This window comes from Engystomops pustulosus, unplaced genomic scaffold (genome assembly GCF_040894005.1).
Source record: "Engystomops pustulosus unplaced genomic scaffold, aEngPut4.maternal MAT_SCAFFOLD_149, whole genome shotgun sequence".
NCBI lineage: Eukaryota > Metazoa > Chordata > Amphibia > Anura > Leptodactylidae > Engystomops > Engystomops pustulosus.
In genome coordinates this window covers 158,463-185,648 of record NW_027285029.1, presented here as the reverse complement: position 1 = coordinate 185,648, position 27,186 = coordinate 158,463, and the positions used below count along the sequence as shown (strand labels likewise).

Here is a 27,186-nt window from a genome sequence, read left to right as displayed (position 1 = left end):
GGTGTGTGTATCTCCCGCTGTCTCTCCTGTCAGTCACGTGGTGTGTGTGTCTCCCGCTGTCTCTCCTGTCAGTCACGTGGTGTTTGTGTATCTCCCGCTGTCACTCCTTTTAGTCACGTGGTGTGTGTATCTCCCGCTGTCTGTCCTGTCAGTCACGTGGTGTGTGTGTGTCTCCCGCTGTCTCTCCTGTCAGTCACGTGGTGTGTCTCGTAGTGAAGTCGCTCGGGGGGCGGCTCCATTTTATACACGTGATAGAACTGCCCATGTTCCGCCCCTCACAGGTATTGACCACGTGACACTGTAGACCGTCCGAGGGCGGGGGATTGGGTATCACGTGATGCGCCCACAACAAACATGGCCGCTATTGTTTCAGATCTCCCACAACCCATTAAAAGACAAAAAGGGCGGCGCTTAATGGTCACGTGATCTTTTTACCAATCAGCATTCTGCACTGGGAGGCGTGGCTGAGACGTGGCAGGATCCTTCTCCTGGGCGGATTCGCGGAAACTACATGTCCCGGCATGCAGAGCGGCGCGAGATGAGGATGACGTCATATGTGTTGTGTTGGAAGCAGGAAGAGACGAGAAGAAGCCAAAGTGACAGCAGCCGCGGCAGAGAATAAAGGTATCACAGGAGAGGATAGAGGTGTGACATCACAGGAGAGGATAGAGGTGTGACATCACAGGAGAGGATAGAGGTGTGACATCACAGGAGAGGATAGAGGTGTGACATCACAGGAGAGGATAGAGGTGTGACATCACAGGAGAGGATAGAGGTGTGACATGACAGGAGAGGATAGAGGTGTGACATCACAGGAGGGGATAGAGGTGTGACATGACAGGAGAGGATAGAGGTGCGACATGACTGGAGAGGATAGAGGTGCGACATGACTGGAGAGGATAGAGGTGTGACATCACAGGAGAGGATAGAGGTGCGACATCACAGGAGAGGATAGAGGTGTGACATCACAGGAGAGGATAGAGGTGTGACATGACTGGAGAGGATAGAGGTGTGACATCACGGGAGAGGATAGAGGTGTGACATGACAGGAGAGGATAGAGGTGTGACATCACAGGAGAGGATAGAGGTGTGACATGACAGGAGAGGATAGAGGTGCGACATGACTGGAGAGGATAGAGGTGTGACATCACAGGAGGGGATAGAGGTGTGACATGACAGGAGAGGATAGAGGTGTGACATGACAGGAGAGGATAGAGGTGTGACATGACAGGAGAGGATAGAGGTGTGACATGACAGGAGAGGATAGAGGTGTGACATCACTGGAGAGGATAGAGGTGTGACATGACAGGAGAGGATAGAGGTGCGACATGACTGGAGAGGATAGAGGTGTGACATCACAGGAGAGGATAGAGGTGTGACATCACAGGAGAGGATAGAGGTGTGACATCACTGGAGAGGATAGAGGTGTGACATGACAGGAGAGGATAGAGGTGTGACATGACAGGAGAGGATAGAGGTGCGACATGACAGGAGAGGATAGAGGTGCGACATGACAGGAGAGGATAGAGGTGTGACATGACAGGAGAGGATAGAGGTGTGACATGACAGGAGAGGATAGAGGTGTGACATGACAGGAGAGGATAGAGGTGTGACATGACAGGAGAGGATAGAGGTGTGACATGACAGGAGAGGATAGAGGTGTGACATGACAGGAGAGGATAGAGGTGTGACATGACAGGAGAGGATAGAGGTGTGACATGACAGGAGAGGATAGAGGTGTGACATCACAGGAGAGGATAGAGGTGTGACATCACTGGAGAGGATAGAGGTGTGACATGACAGGAGAGGATAGAGGTGTGACATGACAGGAGAGGATAGAGGTGCGACATGACAGGAGAGGATAGAGGTGTGACATGACAGGAGAGGATAGAGGTGTGACATGACAGGAGAGGATAGAGGTGTGACATGACAGGAGAGGATAGAGGTGTGACATGACAGGAGAGGATAGAGGTGTGACATCACAGGAGGGGATAGAGGTGTGACATGACTGGAGAGGATAGAGGTGCGACATGACTGGAGAGGATAGAGGTGTGACATCACAGGAGAGGATAGAGGTGTGACATCACAGGAGAGGATAGAGGTGTGACATCACTGGAGAGGATAGAGGTGTGACATGACAGGAGAGGATAGAGGTGTGACATGACAGGAGAGGATAGAGGTGCGACATGACAGGAGAGGATAGAGGTGTGACATGACAGGAGAGGATAGAGGTGTGACATCACAGGAGAGGATAGAGGTGTGACATCACAGGAGAGGATAGAGGTGTGACATCACAGGAGAGGATAGAGGTGTGACATCACAGGAGAGGATAGAGGTGTGACATGACAGGAGAGGATAGAGGTGTGACATCACAGGAGAGGATAGAGGTGTGACATCACAGGAGAGGATAGAGGTGTGACATGACAGGAGAGGATAGAGGTGTGACATGACAGGAGAGGATAGAGGTGTGACATGACAGGAGAGGATAGAGGTGTGACATGACAGGAGAGGATAGAGGTGTGACATCACTGGAGAGGATAGAGGTGTGACATGACAGGAGAGGATAGAGGTGTGACATGACAGGAGAGGATAGAGGTGTGACATCACAGGAGAGGATAGAGGTGTGACATCACAGGAGAGGATAGAGGTGTGACATGACAGGAGAGGATAGAGGTGTGACATGACAGGAGAGGATAGAGGTGTGACATCACAGGAGAGGATAGAGGTGTGACATGACAGGAGAGGATAGAGGTGTGACATGACGGGAGAGGATAGAGGTGTGACATGACAGGAGAGGATAGAGGTGTGACATGACAGGAGAGGATAGAGGTGTGACATGACAGGAGAGGATAGAGGTGCGACATCACTGGAGAGGATAGAGGTGCGACATCACAGGAGAGGATAGAGGTGCGACATGACAGGAGAGGATAGAGGTGTGACATCACAGGAGAGGATAGAGGTGTGACATGACAGGAGGGGATAGAGGTGTGACATGACAGGAGAGGATAGAGGTGTGACATGACAGGAGAGGATAGAGGTGTGACATGACAGGAGAGGATAGAGGTGTGACATGACAGGAGAGGATAGAGGTGTGACATGACAGGAGAGGATAGAGGTGTGACATGACTGGAGAGGATAGAGGTGCGACATGACAGGAGAGGATAGAGGTGCGACATGACAGGAGAGGATAGAGGTGTGACATCACTGGAGAGGATAGAGGTGTGACATGACAGGAGAGGATAGAGGTGTGACATGACAGGAGAGGATAGAGGTGTGACATCACTGGAGAGGATAGAGGTGTGACATCACAGGAGAGGATAGAGGTGTGACATGACAGGAGAGGATAGAGGTGTGACATGACAGGAGAGGATAGAGGTGTGACATGACAGGAGAGGATAGAGGTGTGACATCACAGGAGAGGATAGAGGTGTGACATCACAGGAGAGGATAGAGGTGTGACATGACAGGAGAGGATAGAGGTGTGACATCACAGGAGGGGATAGAGGTGTGACATGACAGGAGAGGATAGAGGTGTGACATCACAGGAGAGGATAGAGGTGTGACATCACAGGAGAGGATAGAGGTGTGACATGACAGGAGAGGATAGAGGTGTGACATCACAGGAGAGGATAGAGGTGTGACATCACAGGAGAGGATAGAGGTGCGACATGACAGGAGAGGATAGAGGTGCGACATGACAGGAGAGGATAGAGGTGTGACATCACTGGAGAGGATAGAGGTGTGACATGACAGGAGAGGATAGAGGTGTGACATCACAGGAGAGGATAGAGGTGTGACATCACTGGAGAGGATAGAGGTGTGACATCACAGGAGAGGATAGAGGTGTGACATCACAGGAGAGGATAGAGGTGTGACATCACAGGAGAGGATAGAGGTGCGACATCACTGGAGGGGAGAGGATAGAGGTGTGACATCACTGGAGGGGAGAGGATAGAGGTGTGACATCACAGGAGAGGATAGAGGTGTGACATCACAGGAGAGGATAGAGGTGTGACATCACAGGAGAGGATAGAGGTGTGACATGACAGGAGAGGATAGAGGTGTGACATGACAGGAGAGGAGAGGATAGAGGTGTGACATGACAGGAGAGGATAGAGGTGTGACATCACAGGAGAGGATAGAGGTGTGACATCACAGGAGAGGATAGAGGTGCGACATGACAGGAGAGGATAGAGGTGCGACATGACAGGAGAGGATAGAGGTGCGACATGACAGGAGAGGATAGAGGTGCGACATGACTGGAGAGGATAGAGGTGCGACATGACTGGAGAGGATAGAGGTGTGACATGACAGGAGAGGATAGAGGTGTGACATGACAGGAGAGGATAGAGGTGTGACATGACAGGAGAGGATAGAGGTGTGACATGACAGGAGAGGATAGAGGTGTGACATGACAGGAGAGGATAGAGGTGTGACATGACAGGAGAGGATAGAGGTGTGACATGACAGGAGAGGATAGAGGTGTGACATGACAGGAGAGGATAGAGGTGTGACATGACAGGAGAGGATAGAGGTGTGACATGACAGGAGAGGATAGAGGTGTGACATCACAGGAGAGGATAGAGGTGTGACATCACTGGAGAGGATAGAGGTGTGACATCACTGGAGGAGAGAGGATAGAGGTGCGACATCACTGGAGGAGAGAGGATAGAGGTGCGACATCACTGGAGGAGAGAGGATAGAGGTGCGACATCACTGGAGGGGAGAGGATAGAGGTGTGACATCACAGGAGAGGATAGAGGTGTGACATCACAGGAGAGGATAGAGGTGTGACATCACAGGAGAGGATAGAGGTGTGACATCACAGGAGAGGATAGAGGTGTGACATCACAGGAGAGGATAGAGGTGTGACATCACAGGAGAGGATAGAGGTGTGACATCACAGGAGAGGATAGAGGTGCGACATCACAGGAGAGGATAGAGGTGCGACATGACAGGAGAGGATAGAGGTGCGACATGACAGGAGAGGATAGAGGTGTGACATCACGGGAGGGGATAGAGGTGCGACATCACAGGAGAGGATAGAGGTGCGACATGACAGGAGAGGATAGAGGTGCGACATGACAGGAGAGGATAGAGGTGCGACATGACAGGAGAGGATAGAGGTGCGACATGACAGGAGAGGATAGAGGTGTGACATCACGGGAGGGGATAGAGGTGCGACATCACAGGAGAGGATAGAGGTGCGACATGACAGGAGAGGATAGAGGTGCGACATGACAGGAGAGGATAGAGGTGTGACATCACGGGAGGGGATAGAGGTGTGACATGACAGGAGAGGATAGAGGTGTGACATCACTGGAGAGGATAGAGGTGTGACATCACTGGAGAGGATAGAGGTGTGACATCACTGGAGAGGATAGAGGTGTGACATCACTGGAGGGGAGAGGATAGAGGTGTGACATCACTGGAGGGGAGAGGATAGAGGTGTGACATCACTGGAGGGGAGAGGATAGAGGTGTGACATCACTGGAGGGGAGAGGATAGAGGTGTGACATCACTGGAGAGGATAGAGGTGTGACATCACAGGAGAGGATAGAGGTGTGACATCACTGGAGAGGATAGAGGTGTGACATCACTGGAGAGGATAGAGGTGCGACATCACAGGAGAGGATAGAGGTGTGACATGACAGGAGAGGATAGAGGTGTGACATCACAGGAGAGGATAGAGGTGTGACATCACAGGAGAGGATAGAGGTGCGACATCACAGGAGAGGATAGAGGTGCGACATCACAGGAGAGGATAGAGGTGCGACATGACAGGAGAGGATAGAGGTGCGACATGACAGGAGAGGATAGAGGTGTGACATCACGGGAGGGGATAGAGGTGTGACATGACAGGAGAGGATAGAGGTGTGACATGACAGGAGAGGATAGAGGTGTGACATCACAGGAGAGGATAGAGGTGTGACATCACAGGAGAGGATAGAGGTGTGACATGACAGGAGAGGATAGAGGTGTGACATCACAGGAGGGGATAGAGGTGTGACATGACAGGAGAGGATAGAGGTGCGACATCACAGGAGAGGATAGAGGTGCGACATGACAGGAGAGGATAGAGGTGTGACATCACTGGAGAGGATAGAGGTGTGACATGACAGGAGAGGATAGAGGTGTGACATGACAGGAGAGGATAGAGGTGTGACATCACTGGAGAGGATAGAGGTGTGACATCACAGGAGAGGATAGAGGTGTGACATCACAGGAGAGGATAGAGGTGTGACATCACAGGAGAGGATAGAGGTGCGACATCACTGGAGGGGAGAGGATAGAGGTGTGACATCACAGGAGAGGATAGAGGTGTGACATCACAGGAGAGGATAGAGGTGTGACATCACAGGAGAGGATAGAGGTGTGACATCACAGGAGAGGATAGAGGTGTGACATGACAGGAGAGGAGAGGATAGAGGTGTGACATGACAGGAGAGGATAGAGGTGTGACATCACAGGAGAGGATAGAGGTGTGACATCACAGGAGAGGATAGAGGTGCGACATGACAGGAGAGGATAGAGGTGCGACATGACAGGAGAGGATAGAGGTGCGACATGACAGGAGAGGATAGAGGTGTGACATGACAGGAGAGGATAGAGGTGCGACATGACTGGAGAGGATAGAGGTGTGACATGACAGGAGAGGATAGAGGTGTGACATGACAGGAGAGGATAGAGGTGTGACATGACAGGAGAGGATAGAGGTGTGACATGACAGGAGAGGATAGAGGTGTGACATGACAGGAGAGGATAGAGGTGTGACATGACAGGAGAGGATAGAGGTGTGACATGACAGGAGAGGATAGAGGTGTGACATGACAGGAGAGGATAGAGGTGTGACATGACAGGAGAGGATAGAGGTGTGACATGACAGGAGAGGATAGAGGTGTGACATGACAGGAGAGGATAGAGGTGTGACATCACTGGAGGAGAGAGGATAGAGGTGCGACATCACTGGAGGAGAGAGGATAGAGGTGCGACATCACTGGAGGAGAGAGGATAGAGGTGCGACATCACTGGAGGGGAGAGGATAGAGGTGTGACATCACAGGAGAGGATAGAGGTGTGACATCACAGGAGAGGATAGAGGTGTGACATCACAGGAGAGGATAGAGGTGTGACATCACAGGAGAGGATAGAGGTGTGACATCACAGGAGAGGATAGAGGTGTGACATCACAGGAGAGGATAGAGGTGTGACATCACAGGAGAGGATAGAGGTGCGACATCACTGGAGGAGAGAGGATAGAGGTGCGACATCACTGGAGGAGAGATGATAGAGGTGCGACATCACTGGAGGAGAGAGGATAGAGGTGCGACATCACTGGAGGGGAGAGGATAGAGGTGTGACATCACAGGAGAGGATAGAGGTGTGACATCACAGGAGAGGATAGAGGTGTGACATCACTGGAGAGGATAGAGGTGTGACATCACTGGAGAGGATAGAGGTGTGACATCACTGGAGAGGATAGAGGTGTGACATCACTGGAGAGGATAGAGGTGTGACATCACTGGAGAGGATAGAGGTGTGACATCACTGGAGAGGATAGAGGTGTGACATCACAGGAGGGGAGAGTATTATCACATTACACCCTCCCCTTATTATATCACACCCCTCCCCTCTTTTTTTACTATCTTTTCCCCCTCCCATCATGTTAGGCCCCTCCCACTGGCTGTGTGTTGAGCCTCTTGTCCCTGTATTTAGATGTCTTTGTTTGGAGACCTGGAGGAAATGGAAAGCCCGGACTTCCTGGATGACCTGCTGGACGACATATTCCCCACAGTATGTGCCAACAGCGACCAAGAGGTGAGCGGATGAGGACTTCTGGATTTTGGAACGAAGGCTGGGGGAACCCCTGATGGGGAGACAAAGGAGTGGGGAACCCCTGATGGGGAGACAAAGGAGTGGGGGACCCCTGATGGGGAGGCGAAGGGGTGGGGGACCCCTGATGGGGAGGCGAAGGGGTGGGGGACCCCTGATGGGGAGGCGAAGGGGTGGGGGACCCCTGATGGGGAGGCGAAGGGGTGGGGGACCCCTGATGGGGAGGCGAAGGGGTGGGGGACCCCTGATGGGGAGGTGATGGGAACCCCTGATGAGGAGGCGAGGGGGTGTGGGACCCCAGATCGGGAGGCAAGTAGGTGGGTGCCGCTGTGTCTGTGGGTCGGAGGGGCCGCCCTGCGCTGTGTCTGCGGGTCGGAGGGGCCGCTGTGTCTGCGGGTCTGAGGGGCCGCTGTGTCTGCGGGCCGGAGGGGTCGCTGTGTCTGCGGGCCGGAGGGGCCGCTGTGTCTGCGGGCCGGAGGGGCCGCTGTGTCTGCGGGCCGGAGGGGCCGCTGTGTCTGCGGGCCGGAGGGGCCGCTGTGTCTGCGGGCCGGAGGGGCCGCTGTGTCTGCGGGCCGGAGGGGCCGCTGTGTCTGCGGGCCTGAGTGGCGGTCCTGCGCTGTGTCTGCGGGTCGGAGGGGCCGCCCTGCGCTTTGTCTGCGGGTTGGAGGGGCCGCCCTGCGCTTTGTCTGCGGGTTGGAGGGGCCGCTATGTCTGCGGGTCTGAGGGGCCGCCCTGCGCTGTATCTGCGGGTCGGAGGGGCGGTCCTGCGTGTTGGGTCGGATTGTGATGGAGTCATACATACTGTGGTCACTTTCCAGGCCCTGAGTGCATCGGTCATGGATGGCTTCTTGTGTGAGCTTCTGGGCAGTCCGTTTGGTGATGATCCTGCCTCCCCCCTCGCCAGTGACAGTGGGATTTCGGAGGGCCTCCCCGCTGTCCCATCTCCTGCAAACTGGGAGCCAACTCCGCCAGACAGCCCCAACCTGGTCCAGAGCGAGCACAACTACTCCATGCTACAGGAGATCGAGGCAGATGCCCTGCAAAGTGTCCGCTCCGAAACCTATGATGGAGACGTCTTCATAGATTTGGGTATGTTCTCCGGAGAGACAAGAGGGAAAACTGAGCCTCCTCAGTGGGTCATCCAAACTCCCCCTCCTCTGCTCCCTGCGGCCTCCTGCCGGCCCCTCCTCTGCTCCCTGCGGCCTCCTGCCGGCCCCTCCTCTGCTCCCTGCGGCCTCCTGCCGGCCCCTCCTCTGCTCCCTGCGGCCTCCTGCCGGCCCCTCCTCTGCTCCCTGCGGCCTCCTGCCGGCCCCTCCTCTGCTCCCTGCGGCCTCCTGCCGGCCCCTCCTCTGCTCCCTGCGGCCTCCTGCCGGCCCCTCCTCTGCTCCCTGCGGCCTCCTGCCGGCCCCTCCTCTGCTCCCTGCGGCCTCCTGCCGGCCCCTCCTCTGCTCCCTGCGGCCTCCTGCCGGCCCCTCCTCTGCTCCCTGCGGCCTCCTGCCGGCCCCTCCTCTGCTCCCTGCGGCCTCCTGCCGGCCCCTCCTCTGCTCCCTGCGGCCTCCTGCCGGCCCCTCCTCTGCTCCCTGCGGCCTCCTGCCGGCCCCTCCTCTGCTCCCTGCGGCCTCCTGCCGGCCCCTCCTCTGCTCCCTGCGGCCTCCTGCCGGCCCCTCCTCTGCTCCCTGCGGCCTCCTGCCGGCCCCTCCTCTGCTCCCTGCGGCCTCCTGCCGGCCCCTCCTCTGCTCCCTGCGGCCTCCTGACGGCCCCTCCTCTGCTCCCTGCGCCCTCCTGACGGCTCCTCCTCTGCTCCCGGCCCCCTCCTGCCGGCCCCTCCTCTGCTCCCTGCGGCCTCCTGCCGGCCCCTCCTCTGCTCCCTGCGGCCTCCTGCCGGCCCCTCCTCTGCTCCCTGCGGCCTCCTGCCGGCCCCTCCTCTGCTCCCTGCGGCCTCCTGCCAGCCCCTCCCTGCGGCCTCCTGCCGGCCCCTCCTCTGCTCCCTGCGCCGTCCTGCTGGCCCCTCCTCTGCTCCCTGCGCCGTCCTGCCGGCCCCTCCTCTGCTCCCTGCGGCCTCCTGCCGGCCCCTCCTCTGCTCCCTGCGGCCTCCTGCCGGCCCCTCCTCTGCTCCCTGCGGCCTCCTGCCGGCCCCTCCTCTGCTCCCTGCGGCCTCCTGCCGGCCCCTCCTCTGCTCCCTGCGGCCTCCTGCCGGCCCCTCCTCTGCTTCCTGCGGCCTCCTGCCGGCCCCTCTTCTGCTTCCTGCGGCCTCCTGCCGGCCCCTCCTCTGCTTCCTGCGGCCTCCTGCCGGCCCCTCCTTGGCTCCCTGCGCCGTCCTGCCGGCCCCTCTTCTGCTCCCTGCGGCCTCCTGCCGGCCCCTCCTCTGCTCCCTCCCCCGTCCTGCCGGCCCCTCCTCTGCTCCCTGTCCCGTCCTGCCGCCCCTCCTCTGCTCCCTGCGGCCTCCTGCCGGCCCCTCCTTTGCTCCCTGCGCCATCCTGCCGGCCCCTCCTCTGCTCCCTGCGGCCTCCTGCCGGACCCTCCTCTGCTCCCTGCGGCCTCCTGCCGGCCCCTCCTCTGCTCCCTGCGGCCTCCTGCCGGCCCCTCCTCTGCTCCCTGCGGCCTCCTGCCGGCCCCTCCTCTGCTCCCTGCGGCCTCCTGTCGGCCCCTCCTCTGCTCCCTGCGGCCTCCTGCCGGCCCCTCCTCTGCTCCCTGCGGCCTCCTGCCGGCCCCTCCTCTGCTCCCTGCGCCCTCCTGACGGCCCCTCCTCTGCTCCCGGCCCCCTCCTGCCGGCCCCTCCTCTGCTCCCTGCGGCCTCCTGCCGGCCCCTCCTCTGCTCCCTGCGGCCTCCTGCCGGCCCCTCCTCTGCTCCCTGCGGCCTCCTGCCAGCCTCTCCCTGCGGCCTCCTGCCGGCCCCTCCTCTGCTCCCTGCGCCGTCCTGCTGGCCCCTCCTCTGCTCCCTGCGCCGTCCTGCCGGCCCCTCCTCTGCTCCCTCCGGCCTCCTGCCGGCCCCTCCTCTGCTCCCTGCGGCCTCCTGCCGGCCCCTCCTCTGCTCCCTGCGGCCTCCTGCCGGCCCCTCCTCTGCTCCCTGCGGCCTCCTGCCGGCCCCTCCTCTGCTCCCTGCGGCCTCCTGCCGGCCCCTCCTCTGCTCCCTGCGGCCTCCTGCCGGCCCCTCTTCTGCTTCCTGCGGCCTCCTGCCGGCCCCTCCTCTGCTTCCTGCGGCCTCCTGCCGGCCCCTCCTCTGCTCCCTGCGCCGTCCTGCCGGCCCCTCTTCTGCTCCCTGCGGCCTCCTGCCGGCCCCTCCTCTGCTCCCTGCCCCCTCCTGCCGGCCCCTCCTCTGCTTCCTGCGGCCTCCTGCCGGCCCCTCCTCTGCTCCCTGCGCCGTCCTGCCGGCCCCTCCTCTGCTCCCTGCCCCCTCCTGCCGGCCCCTCCTCTGCTTCCTGCGGCCTCCTGCCGGCCCCTCCTCTGCTCCCTGCGCCGTCCTGCCGGACCCTCCTCTGCTTCCTGCGGCCTCTTGCCGGACCCTCCTCTGCTCCCTGCGGCCTCCTGCCGGACCCTCCTCTGCTCCCTGCGGCCTCCTGCCGGACCCTCCTCTGCTCCCTGCGGCCTCCTGCCGGACCCTCCTCTGCTCCCTGCGGCCTCCTGCCGGACCCTCCTCTGCTCCCTGCGGCCTCCTGCCGGACCCTCCTCTGCTCCCTGCGGCCTCCTGCCGGACCCTCCTCTGCTCCCTGCGGCCTCCTGCCGGACCCTCCTCTGCTCCCTGCGGCCTCCTGCCGGACCCTCCTCTGCTCCCTGCGGCCTCCTGCCGGCCCCTCCTCTGCTCCCTGCGGCCTCCTGCCGGCCCCTCCTCTGCTCCCTGCGGCCTCCTGCCGGCCCCTCCCTGCGCCGTCCTGCCGGCCCCTCCTCTGCTCCCTGCGCCGTCCTGCCGGCCCCTCCTCTGCTCCCTGCGCCGTCCTGCCGGCCCCTCCTCTGCTCCCTGCGCCGTCCTGCCGGCCCCTCCTCTGCTCCCTGCGCCGTCCTGCCGGCCCCTCCTCTGCTCCCTGCGGCCTCCTGCCGGCCCCTCCTCTGCTCCCTGTGGCCTCCTGCCGGCCCCTCCTCTGCTCCCTCCCCCGTCCTGCCGGCCCCTCCTCTGCTCCCTCCCCCGTCCTGCCGGCCCCTCCTCTGCTCCCTCCCCCGTCCTGCCGGCCCCTCCTCTGCTCCCTGTCCCGTCCTGCCGCCCCTCCTCTGCTCCCTGCGGCCTCCTGCCGGCCCCTCCTCTGCTCCCTGCGCCGTCCTGCCGGCCCCTCCTCTGCTCCCTGCGCCGTCCTGCCGGCCCCTCCTCTGCTCCCTGCGCCGTCCTGCCGGCCCCTCCTCTGCTCCCTGCGCCGGCCCCTCCTCTGCTCCCTGCGCCGTCCTGCCGGCCCCTCTTCTTCTCCCTGCGGCCTCCTGCCGGACCCTCCTCTGCTTCCTGCGGCCTCCTGCCGGACCCTCCTCTGCTTCCTGCGGCCTCTTGCCGGCCCCTCCTCTGCTCCCTGCGGCCTCCTGCCGGACCCTCCTCTGCTCCCTGCGGCCTCCTGCCGGACCCTCCTCTGCTCCCTGCGGCCTCCTGCCGGCCCCTCCTCTGCTTCCTGCGGCCTCCTGCCGGCCCCTCCTCTGCTTCCTGCGGCCTCCTGCCGGCCCCTCCTCTGCTTCCTGCGGCCTCCTGCCGGCCCCTCCTCTGCTTCCTGCGGCCTCCTGCCGGCCCCTCCTCTGCTTCCTGCGGCCTCCTGCCGGCCCCTCCTCTGCTCCCTGCCCCCTCCTGCCGGCCCCTCCTCAGCTCCCTGCGCCGGCCCCTCCTCTGCTCCCTGCGCCGGCCCCTGGCACTTGCCTCCTGTTCTCACTGTGCAGTCCTCATGTTGTCCCCGTGGTCCGTCGGTCCTGACCAGTGGTTCTCCTCTGTCTGCAGATGTGTGTGTGGAGCAGTCAGATGTGGAGTTCCCGGTCAGTCTCTGTATGGAGGAGGAGGAGGAGGAGGAGGAGGAGTGTCCTCTGTACCAGACAGGACAGGTAAGTGGCACACGGAGATTGGGGGATCAGCTGCTCCGTCCTGTGGGTGACATGATCTGCTCTGTGACAGGTCCTGCATCTGACCGAGGAGGAGACTCGTCTTTTAGGGAAGGAAGGAGTAGCGTTACCCCAGCATCTGCCCCTCACCAAGGTACCTCCACCACTGCCCCTCCGTCTGGGGTATGTAGACTGCCGGCTCCTGAGCTGGAGTGTTAATAATGTGCTGCTTGTGCGCAGGCGGAGGAGCGAGCGCTGAAACGCGTCCGCAGGAAGATCCGCAACAAGAGGTCGGCACAGGAAAGCCGCAAGAAGAAGAAGGAATATGTGGATGGCCTGGAGAACAGGTGGGGCAGACCAGGGGGTGCGGGGCAGGTTACCCTCCCTTATATATGTACCTCAGGTACCTCCTCTATGTATTATCTGTCCTGCATAAGGCTTTTTTTGGGGCTTTTATATACTCTCCTCTATAGGGTGCAGGTTACCCTCTCTCCATATGTTTATTATGTGACATGTCTATACTCTCCTCTATAGGGTGCAGGTTACCCTCTCCCCATATGTTTATTATGTGACATCTCTATACTCTCCTCTATAGGGTGCAGGTTACCCTCTCCCCATATGTTTATTATGTGACCTCTCTATACTCTCCTCTATAGGGTGCAGGTTACCCTCTCCCCCATATGTTTATTATGTGACATGTCTATACTCTCCTCTATAGGGGGCAGGTTACCCTCTCCCCATATGTTTATTATGTGACATCTCTATACTCTCCTCTATAGGGTGCAGGTTACCCTCTCCCCCATATGTTTATTATGTGACATGTCTATACTCTCCTCTATAGGGGGCAGGTTACCCTCTCCCCATATGTTTATTATGTGACATCACTATACTCTCCTCTATAGGGTGCAGGTTACCCTCTCCCTCCATATGTTTATTATGTGACCTCTCTATACTCTCCTCTATAGGGTGCAGGTTACCCTCTCTCCATATGTTTATTATGTGACCTCTCTATACTCTCCTCTATAGGGTGCAGGTTACCCTCTCCCCCATATGTTTATTATGTGACCTCTCTATACTCTCCTCTATAGGGTGCAGGTTACCCTCTCCCCATATGTTTATTATGTGACATCTCTATACTCTCCTCTATAGGGTGCAGGTTACCCTCTCCCCATATGTTTATTATGTGACCTCTCTATACTCTCCTCTATAGGGTGCAGGTTACCCTCTCCATATGTTTATTATGTGACATCTCTATACTCTCCTCTATAGGGTGCAGGTTACCCTCTCCCCCATATGTTTATTATGTGACATCTCTATACTCTCCTCTTTAGGGTGCAGGTTACCCTCTCCCCCATATGTTTATTATGTGACATCTCTATACTCTCCTCTATAGGGTGCAGGTTACCCTCTCCATATGTTTATTATGTGACATCTCTATACTCTCCTCTATAGGGTGCAGGTTACCCTCTCCCCATATGTTTATTATGTGACCTCTCTATACTCTCCTCTTTAGGGTGCAGGTTACCCTCTCCCCCATATGTTTATTATGTGACATCTCTATACTCTCCTCTATAGGGTGCAGGTTACCCTCTCCCTCCATATGTTTATTATGTGACCTCTCTATACTCTCCTCTATAGGGTGCAGGTTACCCTCTCTCCATATGTTTATTATGTGACCTCTCTATACTCTCCTCTATAGGGTGCAGGTTACCCTCTCCCCCATATGTTTATTATGTGACATCTCTATACTCTCCTCTATAGGGTGCAGGTTACCCTCTCCCCATATGTTTATTATGTGACCTCTCTATACTCTCCTCTTTAGGGTGCAGGTTACCCTCTCCCCCATATGTTTATTATGTGACATCTCTATACTCTCCTCTATAGGGTGCAGGTTACCCTCTCCCCATATGTTTATTATGTGACATCTCTATACTCTCCTCTATAGGGTGCAGGTTACCCTCTCCCCATATGTTTATTATGTGACCTCTCTATACTCTCCTCTTTAGGGTGCAGGTTACCCTCTCCCCCATATGTTTATTATGTGACATCTCTATACTCTCCTCTATAGGGTGCAGGTTACCCTCTCCCCATATGTTTATTATGTCACATCTCTATACTCTCATCTATAGGGTGCAGGTTACCCTCTCCCCATATGTTTATTATGTGACATCTCTATACTCTCCTCTATAGGGTGCAGGTTACCCTCTCCCTATATGTTTATTATGTGACATCTCTATACTCTCCTCTATAGGGTGCAGGTTACCCTCTCCCCCATATATTTATTATGTGACATCTCTATACTCTCCTCTATAGGGTGCAGGTTACCCTCTCCCCCATATGTTTATTATGTGACATCTCTATACTCTCCTCTATAGGGGGCAGGTTACCCTCTCCATATGTTTATTATGTGACATGTCTATACTCTCCTCTATAGGGGGCAGGTTACCCTCTCCATATGTTTATTATGTGACATCTCTATACTCTCCTCTATAGGGTGCAGGTTACCCTCTCTCCATATGTTTATTATGTGACATCTCTATACTCTCCTCTATAGGGTGCAGGTTACCCTCTCCCCATATGTTTATTATGTGACATCTCTATACTCTCCTCTATAGGGTGCAGGTTACCCTCTCCCCCATATGTTTATTATGTGACATCTCTATACTCTCCTCTATAGGGTGCAGGTTACCCTCTCTCCATATGTTTATTATGTGACATCTCTATACTCTCCTTTTTAGGGTGCAGGTTACCCTCTCCCCCATATGTTTATTATGTGACATCTCTATACTCTCCTCTATAGGGTGCAGGTTACCCTCTCCCCATATGTTTATTATGTGACATCTCTATACTCTCCTCTATAGGGTGCAGGTTACCCTCTCCCCATATGTTTATTATGTGACATCTCTATACTCTCCTCTATAGGGTGCAGGTTACCCTCTCCCTATATGTTTATTATGTGACATCTCTATACTCTCCTCTATAGGGGGCAGGTTACCCTCTCCATATGTTTATTATGTGGCATCTCTATACTCTCCTCTATAGGGTGCAGGTTACCCTCTCCCCCATATATTTATTATGTGACATCTCTATACTCTCCTCTATAGGGTGCAGGTTACCCTCTCCCCCATATGTTTATTATGTGACATCTCTATACTCTCCTCTATAGGGGGCAGGTTACCCTCTCCATATGTTTATTATGTGACATCTCTATACTCTCCTCTATAGGGTGCAGGTTACCCTCTCCCCATATGTTTATTATGTGACCTCTCTATACTCTCCTCTTTAGGGTGCAGGTTACCCTCTCCCCCATATGTTTATTATGTGACCTCTCTATACTCTCCTCTATAGGGTGCAGGTTACCCTCCCCCCATATGTTTATTATGTGACATCTCTATACTCTCCTCTATAGGGGGCAGGTTACCCTCTCCATATGTTTATTATGTGACCTCTCTATACTCTCCTCTATAGGGTGCAGGTTACCCTCCCTCCATATGTTTATTATGTGACATCTCTATACTCTCCTCTATAGGGTGCAGGTTACCCTCTCCCTATATGTTTATTATGTGACATCTCTATACTCTCCTCTATAGGGTGCAGGTTACCCTCCCTCCATATGTTTATTATGTGCCCTCTCTATACTCTCCTCTATAGGGTGCAGGTTACCCTCTCCCCATATGTTTATTATGTGACATCTCTATACTCTCCTCTATAGGGTGCAGGTTACCCTCTCCCCCATATGTTTATTATGTGACATGTCTATACTCTCCTCTATAGGGTGCAGGTTACCCTCCCCCCATATGTTTATTATGTGACATCTCTATACTCTCCTCTATAGGGGGCAGGTTACCCTCTCCATGTGTTTATTATGTGACATCTCTATACTCTCCTCTACAGAGTGCAGGTTACCCTCCCTCCATATGTTTATTATGTGACCTCTCTATACTCTCCTCTATAGGGTGCAGGTTACCCTCTCTCCATATGTTTATTATGTGACCTCTCTATACTCTCCTCTATAGGGTGCAGGTTACCCTCTCCCCATATGTTTATTATGTGACATCTCTATACTCTCCTCTAGGGTGCAGGTTACCCTCTCCCCCATATGCTTATTATGTGACATCTCTATACTCTCCTCTATAGGGGGCAGGTTACCCTCTCCATATGTTTATTATGTGACATCTCTATACTCTCCTCTATAGGGTGCAGGTTACCCTCTCTCCATATGTTTATTATGTGACATGTCTATACTCTCCTCTATAGGGTGCAGGTTACCCTCTCCCCATATGTTTATTATGTGACATGTCTATACTTTCCTCTATAGGGTGCAGGTTACCCTCTCCCCATATGTTTATTATGTGACATGTCTATACTTTCCTCTATAGGGTGCAGGTTACCCTCTCCCCCATATGTTTATTATGTGACATCTCTATACTCTCCTCTATAGGGTGCAGGTTACCCTCTCCCCATATGTTTATTATGTGACATGTCTATACTTTCCTCTATAGGGTGCAGGTTACCCTCTCCCCCATATGTTTATTATGTGACCTCTCTATACTCTCCTCTTTAGGGTGCAGGTTACCCTCTCCCCCATATGTTTATTATGTGACCTCTCTATACTCTCCTCTATAGGGGGCAGGTTACCCTCTCCATATGTTTATTATGTGACCTCTCTATACTCTCCTCTATAGGGTGCAGGTTACCCTCTCCCCATATGTTTATTATGTGACATCTCTATACTCTCCTCTATAGGGTGCAGGTTACCCTCTCCCCCATATGTTTATTATGTGACATCTGTATACTCTCCTCTATAGGGTGCAGGTTACTCTCTCCCCCATATGTTTATTATGTGACCTCTCTATACTCTCCTCTATAGGGTGCAGGTTACCCTCTCCCCCATATGTTTATTATGTGACCTCTCTATACTCTCCTTTTTAGGGTGCAGGTTACCCTCTCCCCCATATGTTTATTATGTGACATCTGTATACTCTCCTCTATAGGGTGCAGGTTACTCTCTCCCCCATATGTTTATTATGTGACCTCTCTATACTCTCCTCTTTAGGGTGCAGGTTACCCTCTCCCCATATGTTTATTATGTGACCTCTCTATACTCTCCTTTATAGGGTGCAGGTTACCCTCTCCCTATATGTTTATTATGTGACCTCTCTATACTCTCCTTTATAGGGTGCAGGTTACCCTCTCCCCCATATGTTTATTATGTGACCTCTCTATACTCTCCTTTATAGGGTGCAGGTTACCCTCTCCCTATATGTTTATTATGTGACCTCTCTATACTCTCCTCTATAGGGTGCAGGTTACCCTCTCCCCATATGTTTATAATGTGACCTCTCTATACTCTCCTCTATAGGGTGCAGGTTACCCTCTCCCCATATGTTTATTATGTGACCTCTCTATACTCTCCTCTATAGGGTGCAGGTTACCCTCCCTCCATATGTTTATTATGTGACATCTCTATACTCTCCTCTATAGGGGGCAGGTTACCCTCTCCATATGTTTATTATGTGGCATCTATATACTCTCCTCTATAGGGTGCAGGTTACCCTCTCCCCATATGTTTATTATGTGACCTCTCTATACTCTCCTCTATAGCGGGCAGGTTATCCTCTCCATATGTTTATTATGTGGCATCTATATACTCTCCTCTATAGGGGGCAGGTTACCCTCTCCCCCATATGTTTATTATGTGACATCTCTATACTCTCCTCTATAGGGTGCAGGTTACCCTCTCCCCCATATGTTTATTATGTGACCTCTCTATACTCTCCTCTATAGGGTGCAGGTTACCCTCTCCCTATATGTTTATTATGTGACCTCTCTATACTCTCCTCTATAGGGTGCAGGTTACCCTCTCTCCATATGTTTATTATGTGACATCTCTATACTCTCCTCTATAGGGTGCAGGTTACCCTCTCTCCATATGCCTATTATGTGACCTCTCTATACTCTCCTCTTTAGGGTGCAGGTTACCCTCTCTCCATATGTTTATTATGTGACATCTCTATACTCTCCTCTATAGGGTGCAGGTTACCCTCTCCCCATATGTTTATTATGTGACTTCTCTATACTCTCCTCTAGGGTGCAGGTTACCCTCTCCCCTATATGTTTATTATGTGACATCTCTATACTCTCCTCTATAGGGTGCAGGTTACCCTCTCCCCCATATGTTTATTATGTGACATCTCTATACTCTCCTCTATAGGGTGCAGGTTACCCTCTCCATATGTTTATTATGTCACAGCTCTATACTCTCCTCTATAGGGTGCAGGTTACCCTCTTCCCATATGTTTATTATGTGACCTCTCTATACTCTCCTCTATAGGGTGCAGGTTACCCTCTCCCCATATGTTTATTATGTGACATCTCTATACTCTCCTCTAGGGTGCAGGTTACCCTCTCCCCATATGTTTATTATGTGACCTCTCTATACTCTCCTCTATAGGGTGCAGGTTACCCTCTCTCCATATGTTTATTATGTGACATGTCTATACTCTCCTCTATAGGGTGCAGGTTACCCTCTCCCCATATGTTTATTATGTGACATGTCTATACTCTCCTCTATAGGGTGCAGGTTACCCTCTCCCCCATATGTTTATTATGTGACCTCTCTATACTCTCCTCTTTAGGGTGCAGGTTACCCTCTCCCCCATATGTTTATTATGTGACCTCTCTATACTCTCCTCTATAGGGTGCAGGTTACCCTCTCCCCATATGTTTATTATGTGACATCTCTATACTCTCCTCTATAGGGTGCAGGTTACCCTCTCCCCCATATGTTTATTATGTGACCTCTCTATACTCTCCTCTATAGGGTGCAGGTTACCCTCTCCCTATATGTTTATTATGTGACCTCTCTATACTCTCCTCTATAGGGTGCAGGTTACCCTCTCCCCATATGTTTATTATGTGACCTCTCTATACTCTCCTCTATAGGGTGCAGGTTACCCTCTCCCTATATGTTTATTATGTGACATCTCTATACTCTCCTCTATAGGGTGCAGGTTACCCTCTCCCCATATGTTTATTATGTGACCTCTCTATACTCTCCTCTATAGGGTGCAGGTTACCCTCTCCCTATATGTTTATTATGTGACCTCTCTATACTCTCCTCTATAGGGTGCAGGTTACCCTCTCCCCATATGTTTATTATGTGACATCTCTATACTCTCCTCTATAGGGTGCAGGTTACCCTCTCCCCCATATGTTTATTATGTGACATCTCTATACTCTCCTCTATAGGGTGCAGGTAACCCTCTCTCCATATGTTTATTATGTGACATCTCTATACTCTCCTCTATAGGGTGCAGGTTACCCTCTCTCCATATGTTTATTATGTGACCTCTCTATACTCTCCTCTATAGGGTGCAGGTTACCCTCTCCCTATATGTTTATTATGTGACATCTCTATACTCTCCTCTATAGGGGGCAGGTTACCCTCTCCCCCATATGTTTATTATGTGACATCCCTATACTCTCCTCTATAGGGGGCAGGTTACCCTCTCCATATGTTTATTATGTGGAATCTCTATACTCTCCTCTATAGGGTGCAGGTTACCCTCTCCCCATATGTTTATTATGTGACCTCTCTATACTCTCCTCTATAGGGTGCAGGTTACCCTCTCCCCCATATGTTATGTGACATCTCTATACTCTCCTCTATAGGGTGCAGGTTACCCTCTCCCCCATATGTTTATTATGTGACCTCTCTATACTCTCCTCTATAGGGTGCAGGTTACCCTCCCTCCATATGTTTATTATGTGACATCTCTATACTCTCCTCTATAGGGTGCAGGTTACCCTCTCCATATGCTTATTATGTGACCTCTCTATACTCTCCTCTTTAGGGTGCAGGTTACCCTCTCTCCATATGTTTATTATGTGACATCTCTATACTCTCCTCTATAGGGTGCAGGTTACTCTCTCCCCCATATGTTTATTATGTGACATCTCTATACTCTCCTCTATAGGGTGCAGGTTACCCTCTCCCCCATATGTTTATTATGTGACCTCTCTATACTCTCCTCTAGGGTGCAGGTTACCCTCTCCCCCATATGTTTATTATGTGACATGTCTATACTCTCCTCTATTGGGTGCAGGTTACCCTCTCCCCATATGTTTATTATGTGACATCTCTATACTCTCCTCTATAGGGTGCAGGTTACCCTCTCCCCCATATGTTTATTATGTGACATCTCTATACTCTCCTCTATAGGGTGCAGGTTACCCTCTCCATATGTTTATTATGTCACAGCTCTATACTCTCCTCTATAGGGTGCAGGTTACCCTCTCCCCATATGTTTATTATGTGACCTCTCTATACTCTCCTCTATAGGGTGCAGGTTACCCTCTCCCCATATGTTTATTGTGTGACATGTCTATACTCTCCTCTATAGGGTGCAGGTTACCCTCTCTATACTCTCCTCTATAATGTGCAGGTTACCCTCTCCATATGTTTATTATGTGACATCTCTATCCCCCCCTTTTTAGGGTGCAGGTTACTCCCTTCCCATGTCTATAGGTGTGTAATATCTTTATACTCTACAGGGTCACAGCATGTACGACTCATAATCTGGAGTTACAGAAGAAGGTTCAGCAGCTGCAGCGTCAGAACTAGTAAGTGCCAAAAGATCTGGTTTAAACGCTGCGACAAGACCCTCTACTGAAGTGGTCTCCAACTACCGGGCCTCGCCCACAAAAACTTGCTGGACATTTTATTAGGGGAGGCTGCTGGACATTTTATTAGGGGAGACTGCTGGACATTTCAGTGATGAGGGGGTGCTGCTGGACATTTCAGTGATTAGGGGATGCTGCTGGACATTTCAGTGATTAGGGGAGGCTGCTGGACATTTCAGTGATGAGGGGAGACTGCTGGACATTTTAGTGATGAGGGGAGACTTCTGGGGACATTGCATTAGTGAGGGAAGGCTGCTGGACATTTCAGTGATGAGGGAGGGCTGCTGGGGACATTGCATTAGTGAGGGGAGGCTGATGGGCATTTCGGTGATGAGGGGAGGCTGCTGCACATTTCAGTGATGAGGGGAGGCTGCTGCACATTTCAGTGATGAGGGGAGGCTGCTGGACATTTCAGTGATGAGGGGAGGCTGCTGGACATTTCAGTGATGAGGGGAGACTGCTGGGGACATTGCATTAGTGAGGGAAGGCTGCTGGACATTTCAGTGATTAGGGGAGGCTGCTGGGGGCATTTCAGTGGCATCCATCCTGTCTATAGAAGGGTTAATGTCACCTTCTGCTCCTCTGTAGCTCCCTGCTCCAGCAACTGAGAAACCTGCAGGCTGTGCTCAGCCAGTCCGGAGCCAAGACCACATCCTCCAGCACCTGCATCATGGTGAGTGTAGCTGGTAGTGGCGCCACAGTGAAGACGTTTAATGATTTCCTCGTGGTGAGGAGACACAGGGATTGTGTTGTGGTTGTCCAGCAAGTGTGTGACACTGGAGTGCGAGTGCTTCCTGCCGATGCCGTGCTCCTCGGGTCGAGGACTTCCCATGAATGTGTGGTGGTGCCGGTGTCTGATACATGAGGGTCGGCGTATGTAACGCGGTGGCCTGGAGTGCGAGTGCTTCCTGCCGGTGCCGTGCTCCTCGGGTCGAGGACTTCCCATGAATGTGTGGTGGTGCTGGTGTCTGATACATGAGGGTCGGTGTATGTAACGCGGTGGCCTGGAGTCCGAGTGCTTCCTGCCGGTGCCGTGCTCCTCGGGTCGAGGACTTCCCATGAATGTGTGGTGGTGCCGGTGTCTGATACATGAGGGTCGGTGTATGTAACGCGGTGGCCTGGAGTGCGAGTGCTTCCTGCCGGTGCCGTGCTCCTCGGGTCGAGGACTTCCCATGAATGTGTGGTGGTGCCGGTGTCTGATACATGAGGGTCGGTGTATGTAACGCGGTGGCCTGGAGTGCGAGTGCTTCCTGCCGGTGCCGTGCTCCTCGGGTCGAGGACTTCCCATGAATGTGTGGTGGTGCCGGTGTCTGATACATGAGGGTCGGTGTATGTAACGCGGTGGCCTGGAGTGCGAGGGATTCCTGCCGGTGCCGTGCTCCTCGGGTCGAGGACTTCCCATGAATGTGTGGTGGTGCCGGTGTCTGATACATGAGGGTCGGTGTATGTAACGCGGTGGCCTGGAGTGCGAGTGCTTCCTGCCGGTGCCGTGCTCCTCGGGTCGAGGACTTCCCATGAATGTGTGGTGGTGCTGGTGTCTGATACATGAGGGTCGGTGTATGTAACGCGGTGGCCTGGAGTGCGAGTGCTTCCTGCCGGTGTCGTGCTCCTCGGGTCGAGGACTTCCCATGAATGTGTGGTGGTGCTGGTGTCTGATACATGAGGGTCGGTGTATGTAACGCGGTGGCCTGGAGTGCGAGTGCTTCCTGCCGGTGTCGTGCTCCTCGGGTCCAGGACTTCCCATGAATGTGTGGTGGTGCCGGTGTCTGATACATGAGGGTCGGTGTATGTAACGCGGTGGCATGGAGTGCGAGTGCTTCCTGCCGGTGCCGTGCTCCTCGGGTCGAGGACTTCCCATGAATGTGTGGTGGTGCCGGTGTCTGATACATGAGGGTCGGTGTATGTAATGCGGTGGCCTGGAGTGCGAGTGCTTCCTGCCGGTGCCGTGCTCCTCGGGTCGAGGACTTCCCATGAATGTGTGGTGGTGCCCGGTGTCTCATATATGAGGGTTGGTGTATGTAACGCGGTGGCCTGGAGTGCGAGTGCTTCCTGCCGGTGCTGTGCTCCTCGGGTCACCACTCACCCTGTGTCTCCTCCCTGCAGGTCCTGGCTCTCTCCTTCTGCCTCATTCTCTTCCCCAGTTTATATCCTTTTGGAACAAATATGGGACAACGTGATCTTCATGGAGGTGAGAGGGGACGGGTATCGGGTGGTCACTGGATTATGTAACAATTTAAAGATTTCTCTATATTGAACGGAGGAGCTCCTCCACTTATATGCGGAGCTCTTCCCTCCCCTCTTCCAGTTATATGCGGAGCTCCTCCATCATCTCCTCCAGTTATATGCGGAGCTCCTCCATCATCTTCTCCAGTTATATGCGGAGCTCCTCCATCATCTCCTCCAGTTATATGTGGAGCTCCTCCCTCCCCTCCTCCAGTTATATGCGGAGCTCCTCCATCATCTCCTCCAGTTATATGCGGAGCTCCTCCATCATCTTCTCCAGTTGAATGCGGAGCTCCTCCATCATCTCCTCCAGTTATATGTGGAGCTCCTCCCACCCCTCCTCCAGTTATATGCGGAGCTCCTTCCTCCTCTCCTCCAGTTGAATGCGGAGCTCCTCCCCTCCTCCAGTTATATGCGGAGCTCCTCCATCATCTCCTCCAGTTATATGCGGAGCTCCTCCATCATCTCCAGTTATATGCGGAGCTCCTCCCTCCCCTCCTCCAGTTATATGCGGAGCTCCTCCCTCCCCTCTTCCAGTTGAATGCGGAGATCCTCCCTCCCCTCTTCCAGTTGAATGCGGAGATCCTCCCTCCCCTCTTCCAGTTGAATGCGGAGATCCTCCCTCCCCTCTTCCAGTTGAATGCGGAGATCCTCCCTCCCCTCTTCCAGTTGAATGCGGAGATCCTCCCTCCCCTCTTCCAGTTGAATGCGGAGATCCTCCCTCCCCTCTTCCAGTTGAATGCGGAGATCCTCCCTCCCCTCTTCCAGTTGAATGCGGAGATCCTCCCTCCCCTCTTCCAGTTGAATGCGGAGATCCTCCCTCCCCTCTTCCAGTTGAATGCGGAGATCCTCCCTCCCCTCTTCCAGTTGAATGCGGAGATCCTCCCTCCCCTCTTCCAGTTGAATGCGGAGATCCTCCCTCCCCTCTTCCAGTTGAATGCGGAGATCCTCCCTCCCCTCTTCCAGTTGAATGCGGAGATCCTCTCTGCCGTTATCCCTCCCCTCCTCCATTCAAATGCGGAGCTCCTACCTCCTCTGGTTGTATGCGGAGATCCTCCCTCCTCTGGTTGTATGCGGAGATCCTCCCTCCTCTCCTCCAGTTGATTGCGGAGTTCCTCCCTCTCCCCTCCAGTTATATACGGAGTTCCTCTCTGCCATCCTCCCTCTCCCTCTCCAGTTATATGCGGAGCTCCTCCATCCCCTCCTTCAGTTATATTCAGGCGCTGCTCCATCCCCTCCTCCAGTTATATTCAGGAGCTCCTCCCTCCCCTCCAGTTATATGCAGAACTCCTCCCTCTCTTCTTCTGCTTGTGAAGCCCCTCCCATCCTATGGTTATACATGGAGTTCCTCTCACCCATTTTATTAGTGAAGCCCCTCGCCCAGCGCCTATTCTGGGATACCGGTATTGGCTTAGCATAGTTTTACCTGCTTGGGGCAGAATGGGTGGTCACATGACATGCCCCTCTTATCTTGCAGTTATTCACTCTCGTCAGCTGCGTGCCATCTCTCCTCCTGGTGGCCATATTTCCACTCAAGCCGATGAGCAGGAGGTCCGTCTAGAGAAGCCCATTGTAGAGAGGTCTCCAATCGGGGTGACTCCGGAACCTCCTCTACTGGATCTGACCTATCAGGACTTACGTGTGGAGCCGACGCTTCAGGGCGCTCAGAACGACACCCCTGAAATCCAGGACATGGGGACTGCCGAATCTAAACCTTCTATTAATAGTAATTCCTCCTCTGATCTTGACCCAAAGAAACAACCGGGAGTCATTGGGAAGCCCGATCCCCTGCCGGCCCGACTCTCTGACCCGCCAGAATCATTACCTGTCTTACAGGACCAGCCGGTGTGGCTGGAGAAGGGGCGCTCGGTCATCATCAGTCCTCTGCACTCCGATGAGATGTGAATAGGGACTGTGGGAATTATTACTGTGCCTTGAGGGGCTGGATCCCCCTGTCCATGGTGGGGAACGTTCTGGACATTGTGTCTGGGGGATGTAGAGGCGGCGGCTGCACTGAGATTTGTATATATTTATCATCATCTGTAAGAAATAAAGTGTAAATAATGAAATGTAGGACAAACCTCGTAAGTATTCACTGTGCAGCCAAATCTCTACAGAACAGGAAGCGCAGCACTGAAGCCTCCACATGAGTGACTGCTCCATGACTATAGTCTGAGGCAGCTTTGGGGTGAGGTGGAGACTCTGTGGGATAATCTTTGCCATGTTCATGGTCAGTTGGAAGTGCAGAGGTTGCTGCACTGTCTGCCGTGTAATTAACCAATACCTCAACTTAATGTGGCCTATTGGGGCTACCAGTACACGCTGCACACCCCGGCGCCTACTTCCTCCCAAGGAACTTGGAGCAGATGGAGACAGAACACATCCTCACCCTGCAGCACCACCAGCAGCAGCCCCAGCTCCACCACCCCCAGCAGCACCACAGCCACGTCCCTGTCCCTTAAACCTGTAGTACCAAATAAAAGCATGACAGCACCTTTTTACTCTATGTATTAGTGAGAGCTATTCAGTGACAGGAGCAGCTTTACAATTTAGGTATTACTTCACACTATTCATTAACAGGAACATCTTTACAATCCAGGTATTAGTGCACACTATTCACTGACAGGGGCAGCTTCACAATCTAGGTATTAGTGCACACTATTCACTAACAGGAACAGCTTTACAATCCAGGTATTAGTGCACGCTATTCACTAGCAGGGGCAGCTTCACAATCTAGGTATTAGTGCACACTATTCACTAACGGGCAGAATTACAATCCAGGTATTAGTGCACACTATTCACTGACAGGGGCAGCTTCACAATCTAGGTATTAGTGCACACTATTCACTGACAGGGGCAGCTTCACAATCTAGGTATTAGTGCACACTATTCACTATTTCATCATTTATTTATTTATTTTCAACCTATTCTCACCAACCTCATGATAAATTCATCAGCCCACTATATCGCTACTGTCATCCTTCCCCCTCTCATCCCTGACCCTCTATCTCCCCGCGGCCACAGCCGCACACGACAGCGCATGCGCATCGTCATCCCATCACCTGGTACCAGCCCGATGCGTCTTATAACCGCGCATCTTTCTGGCGCACGATCCCTCCAAACCGCTCCACTGTCTGCAGGCAGCCGTGTCCCCGCGACACTGGAACATAACGGTTTGGTCACCGGCCAGAGTCCAGACACTGCCACCCCTCCGGCAGGACCCTGAAATACCCCCCTTCCTGCAGGTACACATTCCCCATTTTTACTATCCTTTTTACTATCCTTCCCACCCAAACCTATACTTTTATCTCTAATCTCCAATCAAGCAATTACCAAAGTAATTAATTAATAATACTGCTCTATAATATTATAATATTTGGATACCTTACATGAATTCAATGAGCCCACTGTACCCAATGTATTTAGCATCTCCACACCGATTTTC

The 27,186-nt window shown here is 53.6% G+C and overlaps 1 protein-coding gene across 2 annotated transcripts; it reads left to right on the top strand.

The window, feature by feature from the left end:
• The first annotated feature begins 461 nt into the window (after positions 1 to 461).
• On the top strand, positions 462 to 25,814 carry LOC140108562 (cyclic AMP-responsive element-binding protein 3-like). Of its 2 annotated transcripts, none has more exons than XM_072131826.1 (10): positions 462 to 624; positions 7,716 to 7,818; positions 8,661 to 8,921; positions 12,736 to 12,836; positions 12,907 to 12,987; positions 13,074 to 13,180; positions 21,390 to 21,458; positions 22,107 to 22,191; positions 23,622 to 23,706; positions 25,219 to 25,814. In XM_072131826.1, exons 2-10 carry the CDS (start codon positions 7,716 to 7,718, stop codon positions 25,644 to 25,646), a joined length of 1,320 nt encoding a protein of 439 aa, XP_071987927.1. In that variant the 5' UTR covers positions 462 to 624; the 3' UTR covers positions 25,647 to 25,814. The 2 variants fall into 2 exon arrangements, with proteins under 2 accessions (XP_071987927.1, XP_071987926.1); XM_072131825.1 differs by having other exon boundaries at positions 463 to 624; positions 7,716 to 7,817; positions 8,651 to 8,921.
• The last annotated feature ends 1,372 nt before the right edge of the window (positions 25,815 to 27,186 follow it).

What these genes read in the sequence shown, in the direction of transcription:
- LOC140108562 (XM_072131825.1), top strand. Translation starts at nt 7,716, where the DNA reads ATGTCTTTGTTTGGAGACCTGGAGGAAATGGAAAGCCCGGACTTCCTG. An exon ending in AGCATCTGCCCCTCACCAAG is followed by an intron (nt 12,988 to 13,073) that starts GTACCTCCACCA and finishes GCTTGTGCGCAG; the next exon opens with GCGGAGGAGCGAGCGCTGAA. An exon ending in CAGCTGCAGCGTCAGAACTA is followed by an intron (nt 21,459 to 22,106) that starts GTAAGTGCCAAA and finishes GCTCCTCTGTAG; the next exon opens with CTCCCTGCTCCAGCAACTGA.